Consider the following 26,579-nt stretch of genomic DNA (forward strand, 5'->3'; position numbering starts at 1 on the left):
CGGACCCTTTTCAATTTCTGCCTAAAATGACATACCCAAATCTAACTGTCTGTAGCTCAGGACCTGAAGCAAGGATATGCATATTATTGATATTTGAAAGGAAACACTTTGAAGTTTGTGGAAATGTGAAATTCATTTAGGAGAATATAACACATTAGCTCTGGTAAAATATAAAACAAAAGATGTTAACCACAAGAGGGCCAGCAGTGGGTGTGCAAAGTTTCAGACTGAATGAGAGCTCTACATAATATTTTGTATCAAGTCTCCCAGGTGTACGTCACAAGTTTTCCCACATGTACCCAAGTGGCCGAATTGGTCAATTGATACATTCCCAAATACATAACTGTAGAGAACATACAGAAATGTTATGGTAATAAAACATTTAAGTTTACACACTCCCAGGAACGTCATACATGTTGGATCATTAGCTTCCCTACATAAAAGACACTAACCTTCACACATCTAGATGGCAGGGTGGGGTGGGTGTGGAGCCAGAGAGAGCAGAGGGGTCAGACTGGAGAAGCCAGGTCCTACGTTTGAATAGGTGGGGGATGGTGGAGTCTACCACTATTGAGGATTTTTTTTTATTCAGTTAGAACTCAAGTTTAGTATTACTTATTTGATTTAACTTTTATTTTAGCAAGGGGTGAGCCCTGCATCAATCATTTAACGGATGAGCCCTTCATCAAACCTTTTACGGATGAGCCCTGTATTGGGAACACAATCAATATAATGAAATATGTGGACCAATAGACAATAAGACATAAAAAATGCACAGGCATAGAATGTCATAGCCAAAATAACATACACATAGGTTATACTAATATATTGTATCCCACAATAATGTAAGGAATGATCACCGTTACACACAGCTCAAGCATAATGGCTGCTTGTCAGACAAAGGGCATTCACATACTACAGGAAAGTTGGCTATCTAGCTAGATTTGTTTCAAAACGATAGGTGGTCATTGGACTAAGAGACTGTCAATCAAGTGAACACTGCCCATCTCATTGGTGCGTAATGATGTCTGTCCTTCGTGGACTAAAAGAGGTGTTGTGTAGCCAATTTGTAATGTGGAATGAAAGTTTGGTTGCCTTCCAGAGTGTCTGAGGATTGCACATAAACTGAAATTGACTGGGTGAAACAAGTTTTAGCGGTCATATTTCATAGATTGTTTTGTTGCAAGTTGGAATTCATGCAAAACGTTGTATACAACATGGATCATGTTAGGATATAAACATTTATTTCATCAAACAAACTACACTACAATTTATCTCTGGGACCGTCAGGATGACAAATCAGAGCAAGATTACTGAATGTATGTATCAAACCAGTTGCCTTGTTGTTGTATCCTCTAACAATATCATGGTATTTTTTCAGTGTAATAGCTACTGTAAATTGGACACTGCAGTTAGATGAACAATAGTTTAAGCTTTCTGCCCACATAAGACATTTCAATGTCCCGGAAAGTTGGCTGTTGTTTACAACGTCATTCTATTCACATTATCGCATTTTGAACAACTACTGTCCCGATTTCAGGACACCGATCCAGTAGAGGTTTTAATGTTACATCTGCATTTAATAACCAGCAAAAGAACACTTTATCTTACATACAGTATATAGTAACTGTACCTATTAAGGCCTAATAAGCCTATTCCAAGTCACCTGCTGTTTTCCATGCCCTGGGTCAGTGAGAAGGTGTCTTTGAACAACTGACTCTGACTTAGATCATTTTTTATTTTTTTTATTAACGCAGATCAAACAAAAATGTCCCTTCACTGCCAAGTGAGATTGTGAGATTGAGTCCTGCATGGCCTGAGATCAGCATAAAGGGGAACAGAAGGCACGTCCATGTTCCCGGGAGTCTAGGCTTCAGGAATAGCGTAGCTGACAGCCAAAACGGTTCAAAGGCTCAAGCCAAATTCATAGGAAGAAAATAAATTCAACATGCCACATTGTCTTCAGAAAAAAATTCAAAATATTCCATTACCGTACTTCGAAGCATGTCAAACGCTGTTTAAAATACATTTTTATGCGATTTTTCTCGTAAAATAGCGATAATATTCCAACCGGGAGACATTGTATCCGTTCAAACACTGAAATAAGAAAATGGAGTCATCACATGCACGCGCGCACCAGTGTCATTGTTCTCAGAAGTACCACTCTCCAAAACCCCTACTGTTTTTCGCCCAGACTGCAGAGTTATCATTCAACGTTCTGGCCCCTTCTGAGAGCCAATGAAAGCCTTAGAAAATTGCACGTTACAGCAGAGATCCTGTATTTTCGATAAAGAGGCTACAGAAGGCCAAGAAATGGTCAGACAGGGCACTTCCCATATAGAATCTTCTCAGGTTTTGGCCTGCCATATGAGTTCTGTTATACTCACAGACACCATTCAAACAGTTTTAGAAAGTTTAGGGTGTTTTCTATCCAAATCGACTAATTATATGCATATTCTAGTTTCTTGGCAGGAGTAATAACCAGAATAAATCAGATACGTTTTTTATCCGGCCGTGAAAATACTGCCCCCTATCCCAAACAGGTTAAACAGGTCAACATTCACAAAGCCGCTGGGCCAGACGGATTACCAAGACGTGTACTCAAAGGGTGTGCGACCAACTGGCAAGTGTCTTCACTGACATTTTCAACCTCTCCCTGACTGAGTCTAATACCAACATGTTTTAACCTCTCTGGGCTAGGTGGGACGTTAGCATCCCACTCTATTCAATAGCCAGTGGAATCGCGTGGCGCGAAATACAAATACCTCAAAAATGCTATAACTTCAATTTCTCAAACATATGACTATTTTACACCATTTGAAAGATAAGACTCTCGTTAATCCAACCACGTTGTCCGATTTCAAAAAGGCTTTACAGCGAAAGCAAAACATTAGATTATGTCAGGAGAGTATACAGCCAAAAATAATCACACAGCCATTTTCAAAGCAAGCATATATGTCACAAAAACCCAAACCACAGCTAAATGCAGCACTAACCTTTGATGATCTTCATCAGATGACACTCCTAGGACATTATGTTATACAATACATGCATGTTTTGTTCAATCAAGTTCATATTTATATAAAAAAACAGCTTTTTACATTAGCATGTGATGTTCAGAACTAGCATACCCACCGCAAACTTCCGGTGAATTTACTAAATTACTCATGATAAACGTTGACAAAATACATAACAATTACTTTAAGAATTATAGATACAGAACTCCTTTATGCAAACGCTATGTCAGATTTTAAAATAGCTTTTCGGCGAAAGCACATTTTGCAATATTCTGAGTACATAGCTCAGCCATCACGGCTAGCTAATTTGACACCCACCAAGTTTGGGGCAACCTAAACTCAGAATTACTATTAGAAAAATTGGATTACCTTTGCTGTTCTTTGTCAGAATGCCCTCCCAGGACTTCTACTTCAACAACAAATGTTGTTTTGGTTCCAAATAATCCATAGTTATATCCAAATACCTCCGTTTTGTTCGTGCGTTCAGGTCACTATCCGAAGGGTAACGCGCGAGCGCATTTCGTGACAAAAAAATTCAAAATAGTCCTTTATCGTACTTAGAAGCATGTCAAACGCTGTTTAAAATAAATTTTTATGCTATTTTTTTCATAAAATAGCAATAATATTCCAACCGGACAACGTTGTATTCATTCAAAGAGTGAAAGAAAAAAATGGAGAAGTCTCGTGAATGCACATCTCAGTCTCACTGTCCCCAGGCAGGCCACTTACAAACTCTGCTGCTGTACTTTGCCCAGAGACAGGAGACACGTCATTCCGCTTTCTGAACACTTTAGAGAGCCAATGGAAGCCTTAGAAAGTGTCACGTAACAGCACAGATGCTGTAATTTCGATAGAGATGCAACAGAAGGACTACAAATTGTCAGACAGGCCACATCCTGCATGGAATCTTCTCAGGTTTTTGCCTGCCATATGAGTTCTGTTATACTCACAGACACCATTCAAACAGTTTTAGAAACTTTAGAGTTTCCTATCCAAATCTACTAATTGTATGCATATTCTCGTTTCTGGGCAAGAGTAGTAACCAGTTTAAATCGGGTACGTTTTTTATCCGGCCGTGAAAATACTGCCCCCTAGCCCAGACAGGTTAAGCAGACCATCATAGTCCCTGTGTCCAAGGAAGCGAAGGTAACCTGCCTAAATTATTACCGCCCCATGGCACTCACGTTGGTAGCCATGTAGTGCTTTGAAAGGCAGGTCATGGCTCACATCAACAGCATCCTCCCGGACACCCTAGACCCATTCCAATTTGCATACCACCCCAAATAGATCCACAGATTATGCAATCTCAATCGCACTCCACACTGCCCTTTCTCACCTGGACAAATGAAACACCTATGTGAGAATGCTGTTCATTGACTACAGCTCAGCGTTCAACACCATAGTGCCCACAAAGCTCATCATTAAACTAAGGACTCTGGGACTAAACACCTCCCTCTGCAACTGGATCCTGGACTTCCTGATGGGCCGCCCCCAAATGGTAAGAGTAGGCAACCACACGTCTGCCACGCTGATCCATAACACTGGGGCCCCTCAGGGGTGTGTACTTAGTCCCCTCCTGTACTCCCTGTTCACCCACAACTGCGTGGCCAAACACGACTCGAAACACCATAATTAAGTTTGCTAATGACACAACAGTGGTAGGCCTGATCACCGACAATGATTAGACGGCCTATAGGGAGGAGGTCAGAGAACTGGCAGTGTGGTGCCAAGACAACAACCTCTCCCTCAATGCGAGCAAGACTAAGGAGCTGATCGTGGACTACAGTAAAAGGCAGGCCGAACAGGCCCCCATTAACATTGACGGTGCTGTAGTGGAGCAAGTCGAGAGTTTCAAGTTCCTTAGTCACCAATGAACTATCATGGTCCAAACGTACCAAGACAGTCACGAAGAGGGCACGACAAAACCTTTTCCCCCTCAGGAGACTGAATAGATTTGGCATGGGTCCCCAGATCCTCAAAAGGTTCTACAGCTGCACCATCGAGAGCATCCTGACCGGTTGCATCACTGCCTGATATGGCAACTTTTCGGCATCTGACCGTAAGGCGCTACAGAGGGTAGTGCGAACGACCCAGTACATCACTGGGGCCAAGCTACCTGCCATCCAGGACCAATACAATAGGCAGAGTCAGAGGAAAGCCCATAAATTTGTCAGAGACTCCAGTCACCCAAGTTATAGACTGTTCTCTCTGCTACCGCATGGCAAGGGGTAACGGAGCGCCAAGTCTAGGACCAAGAGGCTCCACAACAGCTTCTACCCCCAAGCCATAAGACTGCTGAACAATTAATGAAATCGCCACCGGACAATCTACATTGGACCCCCCCCTCCTCCCTTTTGTACAATGCTGCTACTCGCTATTTATTATCTATGTATAGTCACTTCACCCCCACCTACATGTACAAATTACCTCAACTAACCTGTACACCCACACACTGACTAGGTACCGGTACCCCCTGTATATAGCCTCATTATTGTTATTCTTATTGTGTACGTTTTTTATTATTACTTTTTATTTTAGTCTACTTGGTAAATATTTTCTTAACTCTTCTTGAACTGCACTGTTGGTTAAGGGCTTGTAAGTAAGCATTTTACGGTAAAGTCTACACTTCTTGTATTCGGCGCATGTGACAAATAAAGTTTGGTTTGATTTGATTTGATTGGTTGCCCAAAATTCTGTGGCAGGGCTTAGCGAGGGGTCAATTCCGCATTCAACCATTGGTGATATTCACTCATAATGATCTCAAACTGTGTTTCTAATAAACAATGAAATTAAACACAGACTACCCTTGCTAGTCAGGAAATTCTTGGGTATGTTGTGATGGACTGTAATTACAATTGCTTCATATGAACCTGGTAAAATTATGTTTGTAGTGTAGCTAGCCACTGAATAAATGGCTCTGAATTCACAGCCAGCATGCAGTCAAAGCTATCTCCACAGAGTTTCTAAATCCATAGGCGCAACATCGCAAGACTTCCAGGAACGCTTGCGAAGTAGACCAAGCAGGCCAGTCTGGGGTTTGGGGTTGGAGAAGTCAATGAGAGAAGTGAAAAATTCTTCCTTAGTTGTTCATTTTCTCAAAATCTAAAGGCACAACTTAGATTCGAGCCAGTGTCTTAAGGAGTTGAACATTACTCCAACCTCGTAAAAGTGACAAACTGACACGTTTTAATTTTCGTCAAAAATAACTTAATATCGAAGGAGTGCCTTTGATTTGACGGCCTGCACATGCACAGTTTGGCACAAGATGACCGTTAGAACCGGTGATGCGTTTCTGCGCATGAGCTTAGCTAGCTAACATCGCTATGACATTGCCTATAATTGTGATTAGTGATTATATTAGAGAAGCAGTTTCTGCCTATCATAATATTGCACTGTCTTCGCTATAACCACTTTTGGAGCTAAATAGTGCTCTCAAATCGTATCCTGATGTCGACAGTAGATGGGAGTTGTTTTCATAACATTGCTAGTAAGCTAGCTAGCGTTAGTAGGCTAGCTAGCGTCAGCAACATTTGGTGGTCAATGAGACTGAGAGCCATCTACAGTAGCTAACCAGCTGAGCTATCCAACAATGTAATAAAAGTATAATTTCGGACTCTAAAAATACTCCACCAACAGGCTCTCCATTTCAGGAATCACAGTAGCAAGTACTCCTGGTGTACTGTTCAATTATTTAGCTATTTGTTTTTGGAAGAACACTTTCAGTTTTTGCCATATCCTCCTTTACTGGCTTTTATGTGATTTAAAAGTGAGCTTGTCCAAGGTGTTGGAGTCGATGACCGTTGCTATCCATATGAGCGCTGCAATTGGTTGCCTAAATTCTGGGCCGGGGCTTAATGAAGGGTCAGTAGTGGTACGACCAAGTCATGGGCTGGTGTTAGCAACTGAAAATATTTGTATGGAGCACTTTGAATATGCTCTTAAACATATAGTAGAACTTGTGAATTATAAGATCTTAGGCTATGCTCTCACATTTGTCCACAATTTGGAATTAGGCTTACTCATGTTACTAAATGAAAGAAATGCTATATGAGGTGAACGTTTACATTTTTCTTGACAAATGTAATTGGATTCCGTTACTCATTTTGAGTAATCCAAAGGATTTTGTTAATAATTACTTTATTTTTCATGTAACTGTAATCAGTAATGGACCTCATTCATATCAGAAAGGACTATCAGACCAACACAGAACAGGAGTTTATAAATGTATTACTTTATCAGGGTATTGAGGATGGGGAACGAACCACAAGCAATTATCATATAAATCAACATATGTATTAACATCAACCGTGGTCAGGTTCAACAGCTCAACATTGACTACACAAGGTCTTGCACAGGGCACATGGTTGCAATGTCGTTAAAACAGGAAGAGTTAAATAAGGATATCCATGAGGATCAGGAAGTAGAGTTAGTTGCCTGTGTGCCCTGGTCCCTGACACACACCAGTGCACCCATTCAAACATAAAAGCTACCAGAGAATTTCTCTCTCATCCAATCATGGCTCCATATCTCCTCCTTGTCCTGCGCATTCTTTTCTTCCTCACTGGACTGTCAGGTAAGTGAGGGAAGTCATTTTGTTGTTTGATATTATTAGACTCAGCTCCTCTAAATCAGACACTGAGATTGAGTACATACTGAAAGTTATAACACTTGTAATGTTCTTTCTTCGTCCATAGACATTGTAGTCACATTAAAGATTTTCATTATGTTGTGCTCAGATGTATTGATGAGTGCCGTTTTAATTTGTGGAAGAGTTGTATTTTTCAGCAGATATCTTTTTCTAGTTTTTGCATAACACATTTAAATACAACTTCCAGTAAACGAGATCTAACATTAAGAAGAGACATAGGAATAAAGCACTTATTTGATTACAGTTGAATACCATGAGGTGCTCTTTGATCATGGCATGAAATACTACAGAACAAAAATAAGTTGATGCTGGATAGTAAACAATGCTAAAAAAGCCTTTTTGCAAACCAACTTCCAGAAGTAATTAAGGCACTCTCATGTAGTGGAAAAAATGTAAAATCCTTTATTGTTTACGGCTTATATATAGCAACAATTTAAAAGATTACTGGCGCGTTGCGGCTACAAGAGCCTTTATCAGGGTGACAAAGAATGGGGTAGACAGACAGGTGTACAGTACATTCGGAAATTATTCAGACTCCTTGACTTTTTCCACATTTGTTATGTTACATTCTTATTCTAAAATTGATTAATTGCTTTTTTCCCCCCTCTCATCAATCTACATTCAATACCCCATAATGACAAAGCAAAAATGGGTTTTTAGAATTTTTGCTAAAGTATAAAAAATAAAATACTGAAATATTACTTTTACATAAGTATTCAGACACTTTACTCAGTACTTTGCTGAAGCATCTTCGGCAGCGATTACAGCCTCAAGTCTTTTTGGGTATGACGCTAGAAGCTTGGCACAACTGTATTTGGGGAGTTTCTCCCAAGCTCTGTAAGGTTGGATGGGGAGTGTCGCCTCACAGCTATTTTCAGGTCTCTCCAGAGATGTTCAATCGAGTTCAAGTCTGGTCTCTGGCTGGGCCACTCAAGGACATTCAGAGACTTGTCCCGAAGCCACTCCTGCATTGTCTTGGCTTTGTGCTTAGGGTCGTTGTCCTGTTGGTAGGTGAAATCTCGTCCCAGTCTGAGGTCTTGAGTGCTCTGGAGCAGGTTTTCATCAAGGATCTCTTTGTACTTTGCTCCGTTCATCTTTCCCTCGATCCTGACTAGTCTCTCAGTGACAAGTCATTGTTTTATATAACTGTGCACCAGTGGCATTTCACACTTTAGTTTCTCAATATGTTTTTTTTGTCATGTGTAATATGTAATGTGTAATTAAAAGTACAGCATTATCATCGGCGACAGGTGAGTCAGATACACCGGAACCTATGCAACTGGGCAGAGCTAGATTGTCGCCTAGGGAACGTTCACATAGACTAAGTTCCAACAGTTGTCTGTACTGTGGGGCTGCGGGACATTATATAGCCACCTGCCCGGTTAAGAGACCTATTTCGTTAGGAGGTACAAGCACTCTGGTGAGTCAGACTGGGAATCCTCCAATTCCCATCAACCGCACTCCTTTTTTCGTGATACTGCTGTGGGGAGACCAGTCTAAGTCTCTCCGGGTGCTCATTGACTCTGGGGCGGATGAGAGTTTTATGGACGCTACCCTAGTTTCTGAATTAGGTATCCCCACCCAACTCCTCTCTGTTCCCATGGACGCTAGAGCACTGGACGGCCGATCCATCGGTAGAGTTACCCACAGCACTGTTCCTGTTAATCTGTGGGTTTCAGGAAATCACAGTGAGGCTACACAGCTTCTCTTCATTGAGTCCCCCCATGTTCTTGTTGTGTAGGGATTTTCTTGGCTCCAAAAACACAACCCCGTTATTGACTGGACCACGAGTTCAATCCTGGGTTGGAGTCCGTTCTGCCATTCCCATTTCTCCAAAAAGTATGATCTTTGTCCCCATGTGCAGTTGCAAACCATAGTCTGGCTTTTTTATGGCGGTTTTGGAGCAGTGGCTTCTTCCTTGCGGAGCGGCCTTTCAGGTTATGTCAATATAGGACTCGTTTTACTGTGGATAAAGATGCTTTTCTACCTGTTTCCTCCAGCATCTTCACAAGGTCCTTTGCTGTTGTTCTGTTTGCACTTTTCGCACCAAGGTATGTCCATCTCTAGGAGACAGAATGCGTCTCCTTCCTGAGCGGTATGACGGCTGCGGGGTCCCATGGTGTTTATACTTGCATACTATTGTTTGTACAGATGAACGTGGTACTTTCAGGCGGATGAACCAGACTCAAATGATGTCAATTAGCCGATCAGAAGCTTCTGAAGCCATGACATCATTTTCGGGAATTTTCCAAGCTGTTTAAAGACACAGTCAACTTATTGCATGTAAACTTCTGACCCACTAGAATTGTGATACAGTAAATTATAAGGGAAATAATCTGTCTGTAAACAATTGTTGGAAAAATGACTTGTGTCATGCACAAAGTAGATGTCCTAACCGACTTTCCAAAACTATAACCTGACTACAACCTAAGTGCATGTAAACTTCCGACTTCAACTGTATGTTATTTGAATGTGTAGTATTATTTATTTTATTTAACCAGGCAAGACAGTTAAGAACAAATTCTTATTTACAATGACGGCCTAGGAACAGTCTTACCTGGTTAAATAAAATAAACTGCCTTGTTCAGGGGCAGAACGACAGATTTTTACCTTGTCAGCTCGGATTTGATCTAGCAATCTTTCAGTTACTGGCCCAACGCTCTAACCACTAGGCTACCTGCCGCCCCAAGTATACTTTAGTGTTCTTGTAATATTTCATTGTATTATTGTTGTTAATGACGGGCCTTCCAGGAGGGTTATGAGGATCCTTGTTAACCTTTGGTAACATGTAATAGCACGCCAACCTGGGGTGGGCAGGGAAAATAAAGTAATATTCTTGCATAGTGATCCACTTTTCATCTTTGGCATGGCCCAAGATACCATCGAACTCTTGAAATAGAAAAGAAAAAGCTCTCATGTCTATCAATATGAAAAAAATAGGGATATTTTTACCTAATAACAAGTGTCAGTAACATATTTTGCACAAACGTTTTTTGCCAACATTGTACTACAGTAGATATCAGAACAACCATCCAGTCAAAGTTACAGTATATCATAACTATTTCATTGACTTCGAATTTTATATGATTGAAACTAGAGATTGTCTCCATAGTTTAGGGGTGTCAAAGCTAAATATGAGTTTAATGGTCAAAGTGTTATGTTCTCATGGCTGGATTTGGGTGTGACAACATCAGCACTAACATGTCTCAGTCTTCTCTGGTGTCACAAACACATAGTGTGACAACGACAGTATCACTCATTTTTCTCCAGAGGTCACAAATGTATACATTGTGTCAAGTGGTTTGGCTGATCATCTGGTGGGACTCTTGAGCAGCTGGGTAAAATTAAAGTATCTATATATGTATTTTCTGTTGTGTCTACAGGTATTCACGGTGTGTCCACAGTGAGTCATGTGTCTGTAAAGCAAGGAGGCTCCATCACCATCCCATGTCTCTATCATCATGGCTCTGAAAAACATGTGAAATACTGGTGTAGTGGATATTTTTTCCATTTTTGCTCTACTCTAATACGTACTGACTCTCAGAGTGCATCTAATTGGTTGTCCATCGCTGATAATGTTACTACAAGAGTCTTCACTGTGACCATGAAGAATCTGCAACTAGGGGTCTCTGGATATTTCTGGGGTGCTGTGGAGAAAGGTGACACCACACATCTATATTTGTCAGTTTCCACAGGTGAGATCCTTACCTTTCTGATCATTAAAATACCATCTACTGAGTTTAGTAATACCATGTAAAATTGGTTAGTTTAGATGAGCATCTGGCCTCATAATTCTGTTTAAACCATTTGTGTTTTCTGATCTAGATTTACCTTTTTAAAATGACCGAACATGTACTCTGTATGGGGATTGTTTGACATTCACACAAATGTTGACCCTTCAAATCCATTCATTGTGCAGGTACTGCAGGACTCTATGTGGACCAACAACATGTGACTGGAGTTGAAGGACAGAGTGTCACTGTCAATTGTAACTATAGTAACTCTGGAGGTTTCTGCTGGTGCAGGCTGGGTGGCTCTTGCATGGAGAGGAGTGTTGGGAATTTAGATGGAGCATCAGTAGAAATAAAGCGGATTCGTGCCAATGGAAAAAAAGTTATGATCGTAACGATGAGTCAACTAAAAATTAAGAACACTGGCTGGTACTGGTGTGCAGTTGGAGATCTACAGATACCAGTTCATATCACTGTTAGTCAACCAACCACAACACAGAGTAACACCACCATCACAAGTAAGTACAGAGCAATCCCATATATTCATGGGATTTATTCATCCGTTTATTCATCCAGTGTTAGAGATTAAGGAACATTTCTGAAACAAAGTGGAAATATATATATATATTGTATTTTGCCTTTTTTCTTCACAATTTCGATCTTGTCTCATCGCTGCAACTCCCCAAAGGGCTTGGGAGAGGCGAAGGTGGAGTCATGTGTCCTCCGAAACATGACCCGCCTAACCGCGCTTCTTAACACCCGCCAGCTTAACCCGGAAGCCAGCCGCACCAATGTGTTGGAGGAAACACCGCTCATCTGGCGACCAGGGTCAGCCTGCAGGCACCCGGCCAGCCACAAAGAGTTGCTAGGGTGCGATGAGCCATGTAAAGCCCCCATGACCAAACCCTTCCCTAACCCGGACGATGCTAGGTCAATTGTGCACCGTCCTATGGGACTTCCGGCCACGGCTGGTTGTGGCACAGCCAGGGAATAAACCCGGGTCTGTATCATCGCCTCTAGCACTGCGATGCAGTGCCTTAGACCGCTGCGCCACTCAAGAGGCCCCAAAGTGGAAATCTTTTGACCACACATTCTCTTGAGATTATCCTGTCAGTCATGTTAAAGATCATTAAGAAATGGAACAATCTTTATAAAACTGTTTCATCATATCTACCACCTAGATTTGAAATGAATACTGAAAATTCAAGGAATTTAATTTTAACGCATGTGTCAATCACAAGCTAAGAAAGCATTATATAGATTAGCTAATCAACATTCCAGCTACCTGGTTTTAATCATATAAATCTAAATTGTACACCAGTCAGTTTATTGGAGCTACTTATTGTAGCTTCTCACAGCGACAAAAGCTCCAACCATTAACTAAACTTCACTAACAGGTGCTGAGTCTAACACTTCTCAGCCCATAGTCACCTCTTCTGTTACAGACCAGAACAATGGGGGAACTGACGAGAAGCGACAGGAAAGGACCCAGAGGTCAGTATTCAGTCTCCTCACTTTAACAGGGGCAGCAGAAAATGTTCCCTCTAAAAATGTTTAAGCACTGAGAAAATGTCAGGTCTGCTGAGTGCAAACTTGAACTTTGTGAAAATTCTGTGCAACTTCCGGCGTATGTTTACTGTGAACACTGAGGCTGTACCTGCTTTAATTTACTGTTTTAACAGTGGCCAAGTAGGCTACTGTGGCTATTTGATCATACTGTAGGCCTAACAGAGTGGCCTACCATCAAAAACTATGGCTCAGATAACATTTTAACATGGAAATAGCAGTTATTTCCTTCAGCCTACAGTAGCATCCAATGTCTGGTGTTCAATGTAGGCCTACATTGCATGAGACTTTTGAAAAAAAACATGCAGGGCTTGACATTAATTATCCATTGTCCTTCAGACAAGGAGATGACTGAACATTTTGTTGTGTTGTTTGATGCAAGAAACCACTATACAAAATACAATTAATTATTATTCACATACCATTATTACAGAGAATCAGACAAATTATGCTACCCTCTGCATATTGGCAACTTAGCTTATTCAAGTCTCTCTCAAAATACAAAATTAAGACATAAAAAAAGCTCTTTACCTGATTTTCAAAGATGGTTAGAAATGTACACGTTTTGTGCTCTTGTAGGAAGCAGTCACTCCCACATTACCGAATACAAATTATCTATAGCTAGGCTAGTAACTCTAACTAGAAAATAATATGAACAAATGTGAACACATGGCTACATGCAGCTCTTGGTTTGATCTCAAAACACATAATAATAGCTCATGCTGTAAAACAGTCCAGTTCAAAGTGAATGGCACAAATCTATATATGGCAGTGGTCTATTTGCATATAGGCCTACTGCAGATCTTATTGGTTATGGTGCACCGGTCTGTAGAGTATGGGCCTGAGTTGTGACTGTCAATGCAATAGAATCCTACTCCGATGCATTCTGCCTACAACAAAATATCTTGCATAGTTAGTTTTGCATACGAAGTATTGCAAAGTTCTTTTTGCTTCAGTATGTTGCAATGAAATTGGCTAATATTGCATTGATTCGATTGAATTCCCACAGTAAAGGGAATCGTTTATAGTGTTAACAAAGAAAACTTGTGAAAGTTGAGTGAAGTTCAATCTCCTGCTTCTCTGTGGAGGCTGATATTTCTCCTGTGGGGGAGCTGTGTGCAGCTTATATGGAACATTGGTGGCAGGTAGCCTAATGGTTAAGAGCTTTGGGCCAGTACTAAACGGAAGGACGGTGGTTCAAATCCCCTAGTCAGAAAAATCTGTTGATGTGCCCTTGAGCAAGGCAATTAACCCTAATTGCTTCTGTAAGTCGCTCTGGATAAGAGTGTCTGCTAAACGACAAAAATGTAATATTCATCCAAATGGTTGGTGATACTGTAAGGGTGTGGGGGCAATGGATAAAAGTGTATACAAAACAAAAAACACTTTCCTTTACCACTTCCCCATGGTTAGATATCTTTGTGCGTGTATTGTGACATACTTAAGCATTTGTGGCATTCTCTTCTCCTCCCTCTTTTGGTAAAGTTCCTTATTCCTTTCTTCCTGAAGCTAATGTGTTCAGACCATGATTGGCTATAAAGTATTTCTACTCTGTCGCAACAGTGCAAAAAAATTATGCCTATGACATGTAGATCAATGACTGTGATTATCTATATATTCTATTTGATTGCAAATTATACTCCAGTTTGCTGGTAGTCCTGGTCATTCCTCTGAGCCTGTTGGTGGTGTTGATAGCTGGTACCTTGGTCACATTGAAGATGTTCAGAAAACATAGTAAGTATTTGTTTTAATGAAAATTGATTAAAACAATAATAATAATGACTAATGTCATTTGCGGAATATTATAAATACACGACAGTTGCTACTACACATGAAAGGTTTGACATCAAAGATCATTAGTACGGTCATCCTCTTTTGTTTATTTCAGAGGACAAGAAGGCAAAGGACCAACCCCCAAACACCCCAGTAGTAAGCTATGATCATGTTATCTTCTCACTCATCTGTTCCTTTCACTTTTTGATATTCTAGGGCTCTCTTTGGTTGATAGTCATAAAAGGTCTCAATTATCAACCCGATCTCTTAGGTTTACTGGACTCAAGAATATTAAGTTAAACAGTTTATAGAGAACTGGGTTTCTCAATTTGGTCATGCACTGAGTATGCATATTTGACTTCCTCAAATCCCTCACCACAACTCCTGACACTTGAATGATAACACATTTTGTACATTCATTAGAGTACATTGAAACTGCAAATTCATGTGTCAATATACATGTGTGCAACATCCTTCTGTCGTAAAAGAAATAAAGTTTGAGGACCCCTTCGAGATACAATCCCGCTAAAGGGATTGGTTGAACAACAACCAGTGAGATAGCATGGCGCGAAAAAAAAATTCATAATAATCTCAAAATTAAAATTCAAGTATTATACGGCATTTTAAAGATACTCTACTCGTTAATCCAATCACATTGTCCAATTTCAAAAAGGCTTTACGGTGAAAGCAAAACATTAGATTATTTTAGCATAGCACCTTAGCAAAAAAAAAAGCTATTTTCCAAGCACGGATAGCCATCACAAAACCAGATATACAGCTAAAATTAAGCACTAACCTCTGACAATCTTCATCAGATGACACTCCTAGGACATCATGTTAGACAATACATTCATTTTTTTTGTTCGATCAAGTTCATATTTATATCCAAAAACCCAATTTCTACATTGGCGCGTGACGTTCAGAAAATGTTCTCCCCATAACTCCCGGTGAATAGGCATATTTAATTTACAGAAGAACTCATAAATGTTGACAAAATGTATAACAATTATTTAAAGAATTAGAGATAATCTACTCCTTTATGCAACCACTTTGTCAGATTTCAAAATAACTTTACGTAAAAAGCACATTGTTCAATATTCTGAGTACAGAACTTAGCCTTCAATGCTAAGCTATACAGTTAGCCTACAACCACGGCGTCGACAAATCTCAAAAAATATGTTCGAAATATTTTCTTACCTTTGCTGATCTTCGGCGGAATGCACTCGGAAGGGCATCCACTTCCACACGAAATGTTCATTTGTTCTGCAAAGTCCATCATTTATGTCCAAATACGCCAGTTTTGTTGACCCATCCAGAACACTTTACAATGCCATGTGGCGTGGACGCATATCCATAGACGAAATGGTCAAAAGTTCCATTACCGTTTGTAGAAACACGTCAAACGATGTTTACAATCAATCCTTTAGTGTATTTTTTTATGTAAAATTGCACTAATTTTACAACCGGGCAAAAGGTATTCATCCCAGAAGAAAAATAAAAAACAACGAAGTCACGCGCACGCGTGTCATAAGACACCTGTCCTCAGACTGGCCAGTGATTGACTGAGCCACAATTTTCTGCCCGGTAACAGGTGACGGATGAAACCAGTTCCTAAAGATTGTTGACAGCCAATGGAAGAGTTAGGAGGTGCAATGTAAATCCTATGTCACTGTAGTTTTTCAAGGGATTCAAAAGAAAAACTACATTTCTAATTTCTCCCACTTCCTGATTCAATTTTTCTCAAGATTTTGCCTGCCATATGAGTTCTGTTATACTCACAGACACCATTCAAACAGTTTTAGAAACTTCAGAGTGCTTTCTATCAAAATCTACTAATAATATGCATATTCTATTTTCTGGGCCAGAGTAGTAACCTGTTTAAATTGGGTACGTTTTTCATCCGGCTGTGAAAATACTGCCCCCTAGCCCCAACAGATTTTAACAAGGTTTGTGTTTCATTCTTTCAGCAGTCTGCTGACTCTGAGCAGAACATTACCTACAGCACTGTGAGTCACACCAGAAGAACAGCACAACAGGTAAAAACCTAACCTCTTTGACCCAACCCCCCTCCAACCCAACCTCGACCCTATGCAACCCAACTAAATCTCTATCAAACTCAAACCAACCTAAACCCTCATCAAACTCAACCCAATCCCCTCCAACCCAACCTAAACCCTCTGCAACCCAACTAAACACCCACCAAACTCAACCCAACCCCCTCCAACCCAATCTAAACCCTCTGCAACCTAACTAACCCCCTCTCTGAGTGGATGAGATCATGTTGCTCTCTCTCCTCCATCCCACAGGGCCTAAACCCTGAGAGCCATGGTGACTTCTACGGCACTGTGATTCCTAAGCAGCAATAAACACATACACACTGCTGGTCTTCTATAGTATTTTTCTGTCTTGAGAAGCAGAACTTGAATTGACAGCCCTGATGTATTGTAGAATGTAAAATGAATACAAAATGGATGTAAATGTTATCTGAATAACTCTGTAACCGTCTACCATCAGGACCCATTTCCTGATGATGCAGTGACATACAGCACCGTGGTCACCAAGAACAAGACCCAACCAAATGTAGGCCTACATAAAAAGATGCTCTACTGCGTTGATGACTTGACTAACTTATTCATGCCTCTATGCATTTCTACTGGCAGAAGCTTATATTTATATAGACTCTGTAAATCCCCATTATAACTATTACTGTGTGTGTTCCTCCTCTCTTGCAGGCAGCAAAACCAGATGTGGTCTACAGCACAGTGGCCGCACACCAAAGATAGGTCAGTGTGATCACTGCAAACCTTCATGTTGGCCATTTCCTTTCCATTGGTGCACTTGACATTTTATCTGCACGTTCTGACAAACTGATCATTGTCTATTAGTAACCTATACGACTGGTATGTTCACCGATAACTGAAGGTTCACTTTCTCTCCAGCAGGAGGCAACAGAACAGACTGATTGAAGTCCCTCCAAATTAAAAATAGGCCTTGTTCCATTTTACTCCCTAGCTCTTACCTCTTTGGGGGTTACTGGTTACTAATGCCTGTCTATTACAGTCTTGTTCTTTTCCATTGTTCAGGCTCTGCTGGCTTAATTATGCCAGTGATTGTGTATTCTAGACAAAGGCAGATTGAGTGTAATTTTTGATTTTCTGAAGTTTAATGTACACACTGATGTGTATTTCAATGCCACATATCTGAAATAAAGTACTTTAAGAAACTTACCTGAAATGAATGCATGTACAACATCATTAACAGGGGATTAAAATACTTATATACACTATTTTCCTAGATGCAGAGTACAATTTCATCTCACAACAAGAGGGTAGGTTAAATTCTAATGCCAACACAATTATCTGTGACCGTATCGAGTGTCTCAGAGTAGCAGTGCTGATCTAGGATCAGGTCCCCCCTGGCCATGTAATCTTATTCATTGTGATCTAAAAGGCTAAACTTATCCTAAATCAGCACTCGTACTCTGAGGCGCTTGATACATATGGCCCAGGTCTACAAGACAGTCACAGCCGTTACTATGTGATGTGTTATTTTTGGGAGGACCACATTGTTATTTGTTTTTTGTTGGGGGGGGGGGGGGGGTTACAGGTACATTATCCATTTCAAACGTACATGTAGGCTGCCACTCAAAATAGCACAAAAAAAGAAGAGTAAGTGATAATAAATTCAATGTAAACAGGAACAGAAAACAAAAAGTGGGCCTACAGCCCCAACATCCCATCCTATTCTCTAAACCACACCGAGTCCCAACATGTATCCATCTAATCCCACACCTCCAATACAAATATCCACACGTCCCAGTTCTTCTATGGCCTGCATACGCAGACATGTCACCCATTGAGCATGTTTGGGATACTCTGGATCGACATGTACGACAGCATGTTCCAGTTCCAGCTAATACCCAGCAACTTTGCACAGCCATTGAAAAGGACTGAGACAACATGGCACAGGCCACAATCAGCCTGATCAAACCTATGTGAAGGATATGTGTCACGCTGCATGAGACAAATGGTGGTTGTTGCGTTCCCTCTTCCTAGAGGCATGCGCAACACCTTGCTACAACTCAACGTGGTGTGAAAGAGGTATGGGACTATAGGTGTGAGTAAGGATGACAAAAGGCAGAGAATTACCGTTTACAAGGAATTTATTCCATTATACAGTAATTTGGGGGAAAAGGGGCTGGACGGAACCAAAGCAAAGAAAGTAAATATCAAAGCCCAAACTCCTACCTTACCTGCCTACCTACCTAACTAACTAGCACCATCTGGTGCACTAACCAAAATACAGGGGGTGGTCCACCCATGTCTTACCTAGTGTGCATAGACAGTGAATACTACGGGTTATGTATGCCCGCAGGCCTCTTGCCTAAGCCCTCCCTAGGTGCCTTCCCCCCTGGGAACCAATGAAACACAATAATACAAACTATTTCACAAAAAAAACCTGAGAAACACAGGATATTAAGTAAGCTCTATCTGACTGAGCAACAAACTAACACAGAACATACCAAACCTGTTCGCAACAACCAACATAATGACCCTGCGCCATCAGCCTCCTCTCTCAGCAATAACCTGGGGCAATTCTGAGCAACAGACTACTGGCTTATATTGCTTCAGACGGAGTCTGTAATTGAAGACAGGTTCGTCCTGACGAGGGGGCGGGGTCAGCTCGCCAATCATCAATGGGGGCCGACCAATCAGCTGCTTAGGGAGAATTTCAGGAAGCCATTTCCTGAAACACACACTCACAAGTACACGAACTACAACACAGAAACTGGGGGAAGTAAAAGTGGTCACACCAGATACTGACTGGTTTTCTGATCCACGCCCCTAACTTTTTTTTAAGGTGTCCGTGGCCAACAGATGCATCTGTATTCCCAATCTTGTGAAAACCATAGATCATAGCCTAATGCATTTATTTAAATTGACTGATTTGCTTACATGAACTGTAACTAAGTAAAATATTTAAAAATTGTTGCATGTTGCATTCATATTTTTGTTCAGTGTATATATTGTTTGTATGTATGTGTTGGGCTTTATGGATTGTTTACTTGTATGTGTTGGGCTTTAGCTGAGATTATTCTCTTGAGTCAAGTACATTCGTCCAGGCCTCAATTGTTCCTTGACTAGCACCATTCAGTCTCGCTGTTGATAATTCTAATGTTATAACTTCTAATAGTAACTGTATCCACTGGTGAATTGGGAGAGTGAGGTAAGTGCCATCTAAGAGCCAACATCTTTTTTTGCGGCAATGACGCCTGCAAGCAGTAATCGTTGCTTGATTGAGAAATTCAAGGAGCTATCATCGTTAAGTAACATAATAGACGCAAAGCATTGAATATTTACATTCATGCACTTCTAAAGGAATTTTGTAACTTTGCCCAAAAAGTATTTAACTGCAGGGCACTCCCACATCATATGGAGGAATGTGCCTACCTGATTTCGGGGACATAATGAACAGCTGGGAGTTGGGGATAACTTCATCGTAAAATCTTTCCTTGGTGTTAAATGCAGTCTGTCAACTGACGGGATGCCAAGGTCATATTTTTTCAGATTCTGTTCCAGTTAAAGGGTTGTTCAAATGAAATTAGATCTGTGGACAATACTTTTTTAATTGCTATCCCAGGATATTTGTTTTCCAAAAGTTGTTTATATATAATAGAGATTAGTCATTTCAGAAGCTAAGATAATTTATTTATATATCCCATCATTGGATGGTTCGGTAGTTTGGTTTCCCAAGGGACTCCATAGGCCAGCATAGCTGACCTAAGTTGTAAATATACAGTAGAAAAAAGGATTTGCCTGGTAATGTGTGTGTCTTTCAAATCTTGGGATATTAGTCAAATCATTACTGTCCATGATATTGATAAGGGTACAGATCTCACATTTGGACTATTGAGGGGATGCAAAAGGCCACCCTCAATATCGCAAGGCGTTATTGTAAAACATTGGAGTGTGGGTATGCCATTTTGATTCCCAGCTAGTTACATTGTTTAAAAATGTTGCACCAAATAAAAATTGTGTGAGCATTAATAGGACCAAAGCGCAGTTTTGCCTTTGGAAATTATTCAGATCTCTTACATTCCGTCCACATTTTGTTACTTTACAGTCTTATTGTAAAATGGATTAAATAAAAAAAATCCTAAGCAATCTACACACAATACCCCATACTGAAAAAGCAAAAACAGGTTTTTTGATTTTTTTATCAAATTGATTAAAAATGAAAACAGAAATACCTTATTTATATAAGTATTCAGAACCTTTGCGAAATTGAGCTCAGGCGCATCCTGTTTCCATTGATCATCCTTGAGATGTTTCTACAACTTGATTGGAGTCCACCTGTGGTAAATTCTATTGATTGGACATGATTTGGAAAGGAACACACCTGTCTATATTATGTCCCCCAGTTGACATTATGTCCCCAAGAACACAGTGCCCTCCATCATTCTTAAATTGAAGAAGTTTGAAACCACCAAGACTCTTCCTAGAGCTGGCCGCCCGGCCAAACTGAGCAATCGTGGAGAAGGGCATTGGTCAGGGAGGTGACCAAGAACCCGATGGTCAATCTGACAGAGCTCTAGATTTCCTCTGTGGAAATAAGAGAACCCTCCAGAAGGACAACCATCTCTGCAGCACTCCACCAATCAGGCCTTTATGGTAGAGTGGCCAGAGGGAAGCCACTACTCAGTAAAAGGCACATGACAGCCCGGTTGGAGTTTGCCAAAAGGTACCTAAAGACTCTTAGACCATGAGAAACTCTCTGGTCTGATGAAACCAAGATTGAACTCTTTGGCCTGAATGCCAAGCGTTACATCTGGAGGAAACCTGGCAGCATCCCTACGGTGAAGCATGGTGGTGGCAGCATCATGCTGTGGGGATGTTTTTCAGCGGTAGGGATTTGGAGACTAGTCACGATCGAGGCAAAGATGAATGGAGCAAAGTACAGAGAGATCCTTGATGAAAACCTGCTCCAGAGTGCTCAGGACCTCAGACTGGGACGAAGGTTAACCTTCCAACAGGATTACGACCCTAAGCATTCAGCCAAGACAATGCGGGAGTAGCTTCGGGACAAGTCTTTGAATGTCCTTGAGGGGCCCAGCCAGAGCCTGGACTTGAACCCAATCGAACATCTTTGGAGAGACCTAAGAATAGCTGTGCAGCAACGCTCCCCATCCAACGTGACAGAGCTTGAGAGGATCTACAGAGAAGAATGGAAGAAACTCCCAAAATACAGGTGTGCCAAGCTTGTAGTGTCATACCCAAGAAGACTCAAGGCTCTAATCGCTGCCAAAGGTGCTTCAACAAAGCACTGAGTAAAGGATCTGAATACTTATGTAAATGTGATATTTACATGTTTAATACATTTGCAAACATTTCTAACAACCTGTTTTTGCTTTGTCATTATGGGTTATTGTGTGTAGATTTGAGGGGGAAAAAATGATTTAATACAGTTTAGAATAAGGTTGTAACGTAACATGTGGAAAAAGTCAAGGGGTCTGAATACTTTCCGAATGCACTGTATGTCAGTGAAGACCACCTCTTCCCATAGAAGACACCATATTTCTCTCTATACTCAGCCAGGGAGCAGAATAATCATGTCTAAACCAATTTAGGATGGGATGAAACCAAGGATCTCCAACATATACTCTCTGATTACAACCTCATTAATGCTAGACTAGTTATTCTCTGGCTTACTACTTAGCTATGTGGTGGTTGACTAGCTAGGCTAGTTAGGTTGCTAGCCTAGCTAGCAGGCAAACATAACTCACTTTAGCTGGCTGGCTGGCTTGCTGGCTATGATAAGGCCAGTTGTATTGCTCTTTTAATCAGAACAACAGTTTTCAGCTGTGCTAACATAATTGTGAAAGGGTTTTATAATGATCAATTAGCCTTTTAAAATGATAAACTTGGATTAGCTAACACAACGTACCACTGGAACACAGGAGTGATGGTTACTGATAATGGGCCTCTGTACGCCTATGTAGATATTCCATTTAAAAAATCTGCCGTTTCCAGCTACAATAGAAATGTACAACATTAACAATGTCTACATTGTATTTCTGATCAATTTGATGTTATTTTTGGTGGACAAGGACATTTCTAATTGACCCCAAACTTTTGAACGGTGGTGTATATATTTCTTTTTTAATACATTTTCCTTTATTTTCCCTAACCCTACCACCCCTCCCCTAATTGGAGTAAACTAATGGACAACAACACTTAGGCTTCTACTTCAAGCTTATACATTATACGGAAATATTATATTTGACAATAGTTACCTTTTGTTTATTTTTAGTCCCAGCCTTCAGCTAACCTCAACCCCTCCCATCTATCTCTTTAGACCATCCAGTTTTGATTTCTATTTGCCATATATTTTCCAACTGTGCTGTTTTGCAAAAGTTCTGAACCTACAGTTGAAGTCAGAAGTTTACATACTCCTTAGCCAAATACATTTAAACTCAACTCAACATTTAATCCTAGTAAAAATTCCCTGTCAGTTAGGATCACCACTTTATTTTAAGAATGTGAAATGTCAAAATAATAGTAGAGAGAATGAATTATTTCAGCTTTTATTTCTTTCATCGCATTCCCAGTGGGTCAGAAGTTCACATACACTCAATTAGTATTTGGTAGCATTGCCTTGAAATTGTTTAACTTGGGTCAAACGTTTCAGGTAGCCTTCCACAAGCTTCCCACAATAAGCTGGGTGAATTTTGGCCCATTCCTCCTGACAGAGCTGGTGTAACTGAGTCAGGTTTGTAGGCCTCCTTGCTCGCATATGCTTTTTCAGTTCTGCCCACAAATTCTCTATGGGATTGAGGTCAGGGCTTTGTGATGGCCACTCCAACACCTTGACTTTGTTGTCCTTAAGCCATTTGCCACAATTTTGGAAGTATGCTTGGGGTCATTGTCTATTTGGAAGACCCACTTGCGACCAAGCTTTAACTTCCTGACTGATGTCTTGAGATGTTGCTTCAATATATCCACATTATTTTCCTCCTCATGATGCCATCTATTTTGTGAAGTGTACCAGTCCCTCCTGCAGCAAAGCACCCCCACAACATGATGCTGCCACCCCCGTGCTTCACGGTTGGGATGGTGTTCTTCGGCTTGCAAGCCTCCCCCTTTTTCCTCCAAATGATGGTCACTATGGCCAAACAGTTCTATTTTTGTTTCATCAGACCAGAGGACATTTCTCCAAAAAGTACAATCTTTTTACTGTGGGTATAGATACTTTTGTACCCGTTTCCTCCAGCATCTTCACAAGGTCCTTTGCTGTTGTTCTGGGATTGATTTGCGCTTTTTGCACCAAAGTACATTCATCTCTAGGAGACAGAACGCGTCTCCTTCCTGAGCGGAATGACTGCTGCGTGGTCCCATGGTGTTTATACTTGCGTACTATTGTTTGTACAGATGAACGTGTTACCTTCTAGCATTTGGAAATTGCTCCCAGGGATGAACCAGACTTGTGGAGGTCTACAATTTTTTTATCTGAGGTCTTGGCTGATTTCTTTTGATTTTCCCATGATGTCAAGCAAAGAAGCACTGAGTTTGAAGGTAGGCCTTGAAATACATCCACAGGTACACCTCCAATTGACTCAAATTATGTCAGAAGCTTCTAAAGCCATGACATCATTTTCTGGCATTTTCCAAGCTGTTAAAAGGCACAGTCAACTTAGTGTATGTAAACTTCTGACCCACTGGAATTGCGATACAGTGAATTATAAGTAAAATAATCCGTCTGTAAACAATTGTTGAAAAAATTACTTGGTTGAAAAACAAGTTGTAATGACTCCAACCTAAGTGTATGTAAACTTCCGACTACAACTGTATATACATTTTATGGACACAGTATATTTTACATTAGTTCTTTTATTTTCGTTGACACACTTCAACTGCACTCTACCCCTCCCATTCTATTGGTTGCAAGAATTTTGTATAATAAATTGAAATAGAAAAACTCAAAAGTTTTGATTCCGGTGACGTTTTCTGTATCAGTTGGTAAACCATGTACCATGGTCTGGTGTTGAGAGCTGCCATGTTCCCAGAGTTGAATTGTGGAGGGACAATTTCCAGCTGCTGGAGCGTAATAGACCTGCTACTTATTCCTAGTCACACGATGAATGTCCCACACCTAATAGGATGTTTAGTATTGACAAGTTTTAGGAAATAAGTCTGTTAGTCATTAGAATTTGCAAAAGAAAGCCACGAAAATGCCACACGTTTCAATGCATGCCACCGGATCCGGAACGTCCGTATTTTATTGTAAATGTTTACAATTCTACATGTGAGGTTATAGTTTGACAAGACAAAAAAGAACGATAATAAAATGTAACAAAAATAAATCCATCTGTTGAATAGACAGTGGTATGGGTGGAGACGAGTTGATGCAGAATTCCTTACTATGAATGAGCTGATTGAGTTTTCATTAAACTTGCTTTAGAGATTTTAAGGAAAGACCTGACACAATAAGCATTAATCTCTACCATCTCTTACTCCTCAAGCCAAGCTACATAGCGTGTGAATAAGGTTCCTTGAAGTTTACCCTCTCATCCTTCCTACATGGCTAAATGGTCCATTTAAATGCAGGGGCGCCATTTTAGAAACAGATGACACGTGGATTTCACTAGTGACGTCATAGTTTCCGAGGAATGTCTACTGTGACACTAACACAACTGTAGTACTTATCTCCACCATTAAGCCAGTGTAGAGAAATATAACGAGTGCTGCTTATATCTGCTCACTTAGCCTGTGGTACAGTATATTTTCTATCTTAGCATCATCGTAGAACAAGAGTCAAAAGCAATAGCTCATTCAACAGTGGTATAGGCTACATTTCACCAACCTAACATACGTTTCATCATTTCATTCCCAGTTTGATAAGTTGAACAGTGGTAAGTGGTACACACTCACACATTAACCCTTGCCAGTACAGTAAGGGTCAATGCTGAAACATGGGCTTCTATTGTAGTTATACTGAGTGGGACACTGTCACTAAAAACAGGAAATGACATAAGCAGACTGAGCCCACACAGGAATTGTCATGGTAACAGAATACCTGTTCATAAAGAATTCATCACATTCATCATGTATTACACTCATTCATTCACTCAACTAACACGTTGTTCAGCTCCAGCTCTTTCTGACGAGGTTAAAATGAAAGAATAACAGTTTTAAAAACTAAGTGTAAAAATCACCTTTCTACATAAAAATACTGCTTGTTCCATTTTACATTTATCCCCAGACATTCTGACCAATATCTACAACTGCAGATACTTGATCGGAAACCAATACGACAAACATGTAGAGAAACATAATGCCTTTAGTGTGTTATACACACACAGTGGAAAACCTCTTCTCCTGGTATATAAAAGTACCTCAGATGGGCCATAGTCAGTGGTCATAGGCACGTCTGTAGTGTTCTTGGGTCAGTTTAAAGTCCTTCATGCGGTTTGGTCTCAACGTTTCTTCACGTGATTGTTGGCCTCTCCTTGTGCGCTCCTATTAAATAAAGCCTGTGTGGATCTGCATCTCAATTGTTGCTCCATCTCAACCTTCCCTCATATTACTTCACAGATCAGAGCAGATGAAGAAGAGAAGATGAGGAGAGGTATTGGACCAATGAGATGCAGCCAGTGTCCATGCCTCCTGCTATATTTACAGTTCAGGATTGACAGGGGGTCTAAGCCAGGCTTCTCTGTCTGGGCTTAATTCTTGGGTAAAGCTGTTGAGAAAGCAGACGCACAAACACCTTATTAGATGCATTGGAACACTAGCAACCAAATCAACATCTTAATGGAAATGTATTCAGTAAAATGTTTAACTTGAC

The 26,579-nt window shown here is 40.5% G+C and overlaps 2 protein-coding genes across 9 annotated transcripts in view; one reads left to right on the plus strand and one right to left on the minus strand.

The window, feature by feature from the left end:
* The first annotated feature begins 7,463 nt into the window (after positions 1-7,463).
* Positions 7,464-17,962, plus strand: LOC115193778 (polymeric immunoglobulin receptor). 5 transcript variants are annotated; one of them, XM_029752754.1, is made up of 11 exons: positions 7,464-7,590; positions 11,049-11,360; positions 11,585-11,914; positions 12,824-12,890; positions 14,608-14,696; positions 14,851-14,891; positions 16,703-16,771; positions 17,042-17,080; positions 17,250-17,315; positions 17,468-17,518; positions 17,675-17,962. In XM_029752754.1, the coding sequence occupies exons 1-10, from the start codon at positions 7,533-7,535 to the stop codon at positions 17,516-17,518; spliced, it is 1,122 nt and encodes a 373-aa protein (XP_029608614.1). In that variant the 5' UTR covers positions 7,464-7,532; the 3' UTR covers positions 17,675-17,962. The 5 variants fall into 5 exon arrangements, 4 of the variants coding, with proteins under 4 accessions (XP_029608614.1, XP_029608615.1, XP_029608616.1 ...); XM_029752755.1 differs by having other exon boundaries at positions 12,842-12,890; XR_003878234.1 differs by having other exon boundaries at positions 17,042-17,315; positions 17,678-17,962.
* Positions 17,963-24,973: 7,011 nt separating this feature from the next.
* The window catches only part of LOC115193780 (apoptosis-stimulating of p53 protein 2), a 50,438-nt gene continuing 48,832 nt past the window's right edge, over positions 24,974-26,579 (minus strand). For all 4 annotated transcript variants that reach the window (XM_029752761.1, XM_029752760.1, XM_029752759.1 and 1 more), the window contains one exon: positions 24,974-26,474. In XM_029752761.1, coding sequence (XP_029608621.1) covers positions 26,433-26,474 — 42 coding nt within the window. In that variant the 3' untranslated portion in view covers positions 24,974-26,432. The remainder of the gene's footprint in view (positions 26,475-26,579) is intronic.

This window comes from Salmo trutta, chromosome 5, assembly GCF_901001165.1.
Source record: "Salmo trutta chromosome 5, fSalTru1.1, whole genome shotgun sequence".
Taxonomy (NCBI): domain Eukaryota; kingdom Metazoa; phylum Chordata; class Actinopteri; order Salmoniformes; family Salmonidae; genus Salmo; species Salmo trutta.

What these genes read in the sequence shown, in the direction of transcription:
- LOC115193778 (XM_029752754.1), top strand. Translation starts at nt 7,533, where the DNA reads ATGGCTCCATATCTCCTCCTTGTCCTGCGCATTCTTTTCTTCCTCACT. An exon ending in AACCCCCAAACACCCCAGTA is followed by an intron (nt 14,892 to 16,702) that starts GTAAGCTATGAT and finishes TCATTCTTTCAG; the next exon opens with CAGTCTGCTGACTCTGAGCA. An exon ending in CCAGAAGAACAGCACAACAG is followed by an intron (nt 16,772 to 17,041) that starts GTAAAAACCTAA and finishes TCCATCCCACAG; the next exon opens with GGCCTAAACCCTGAGAGCCA.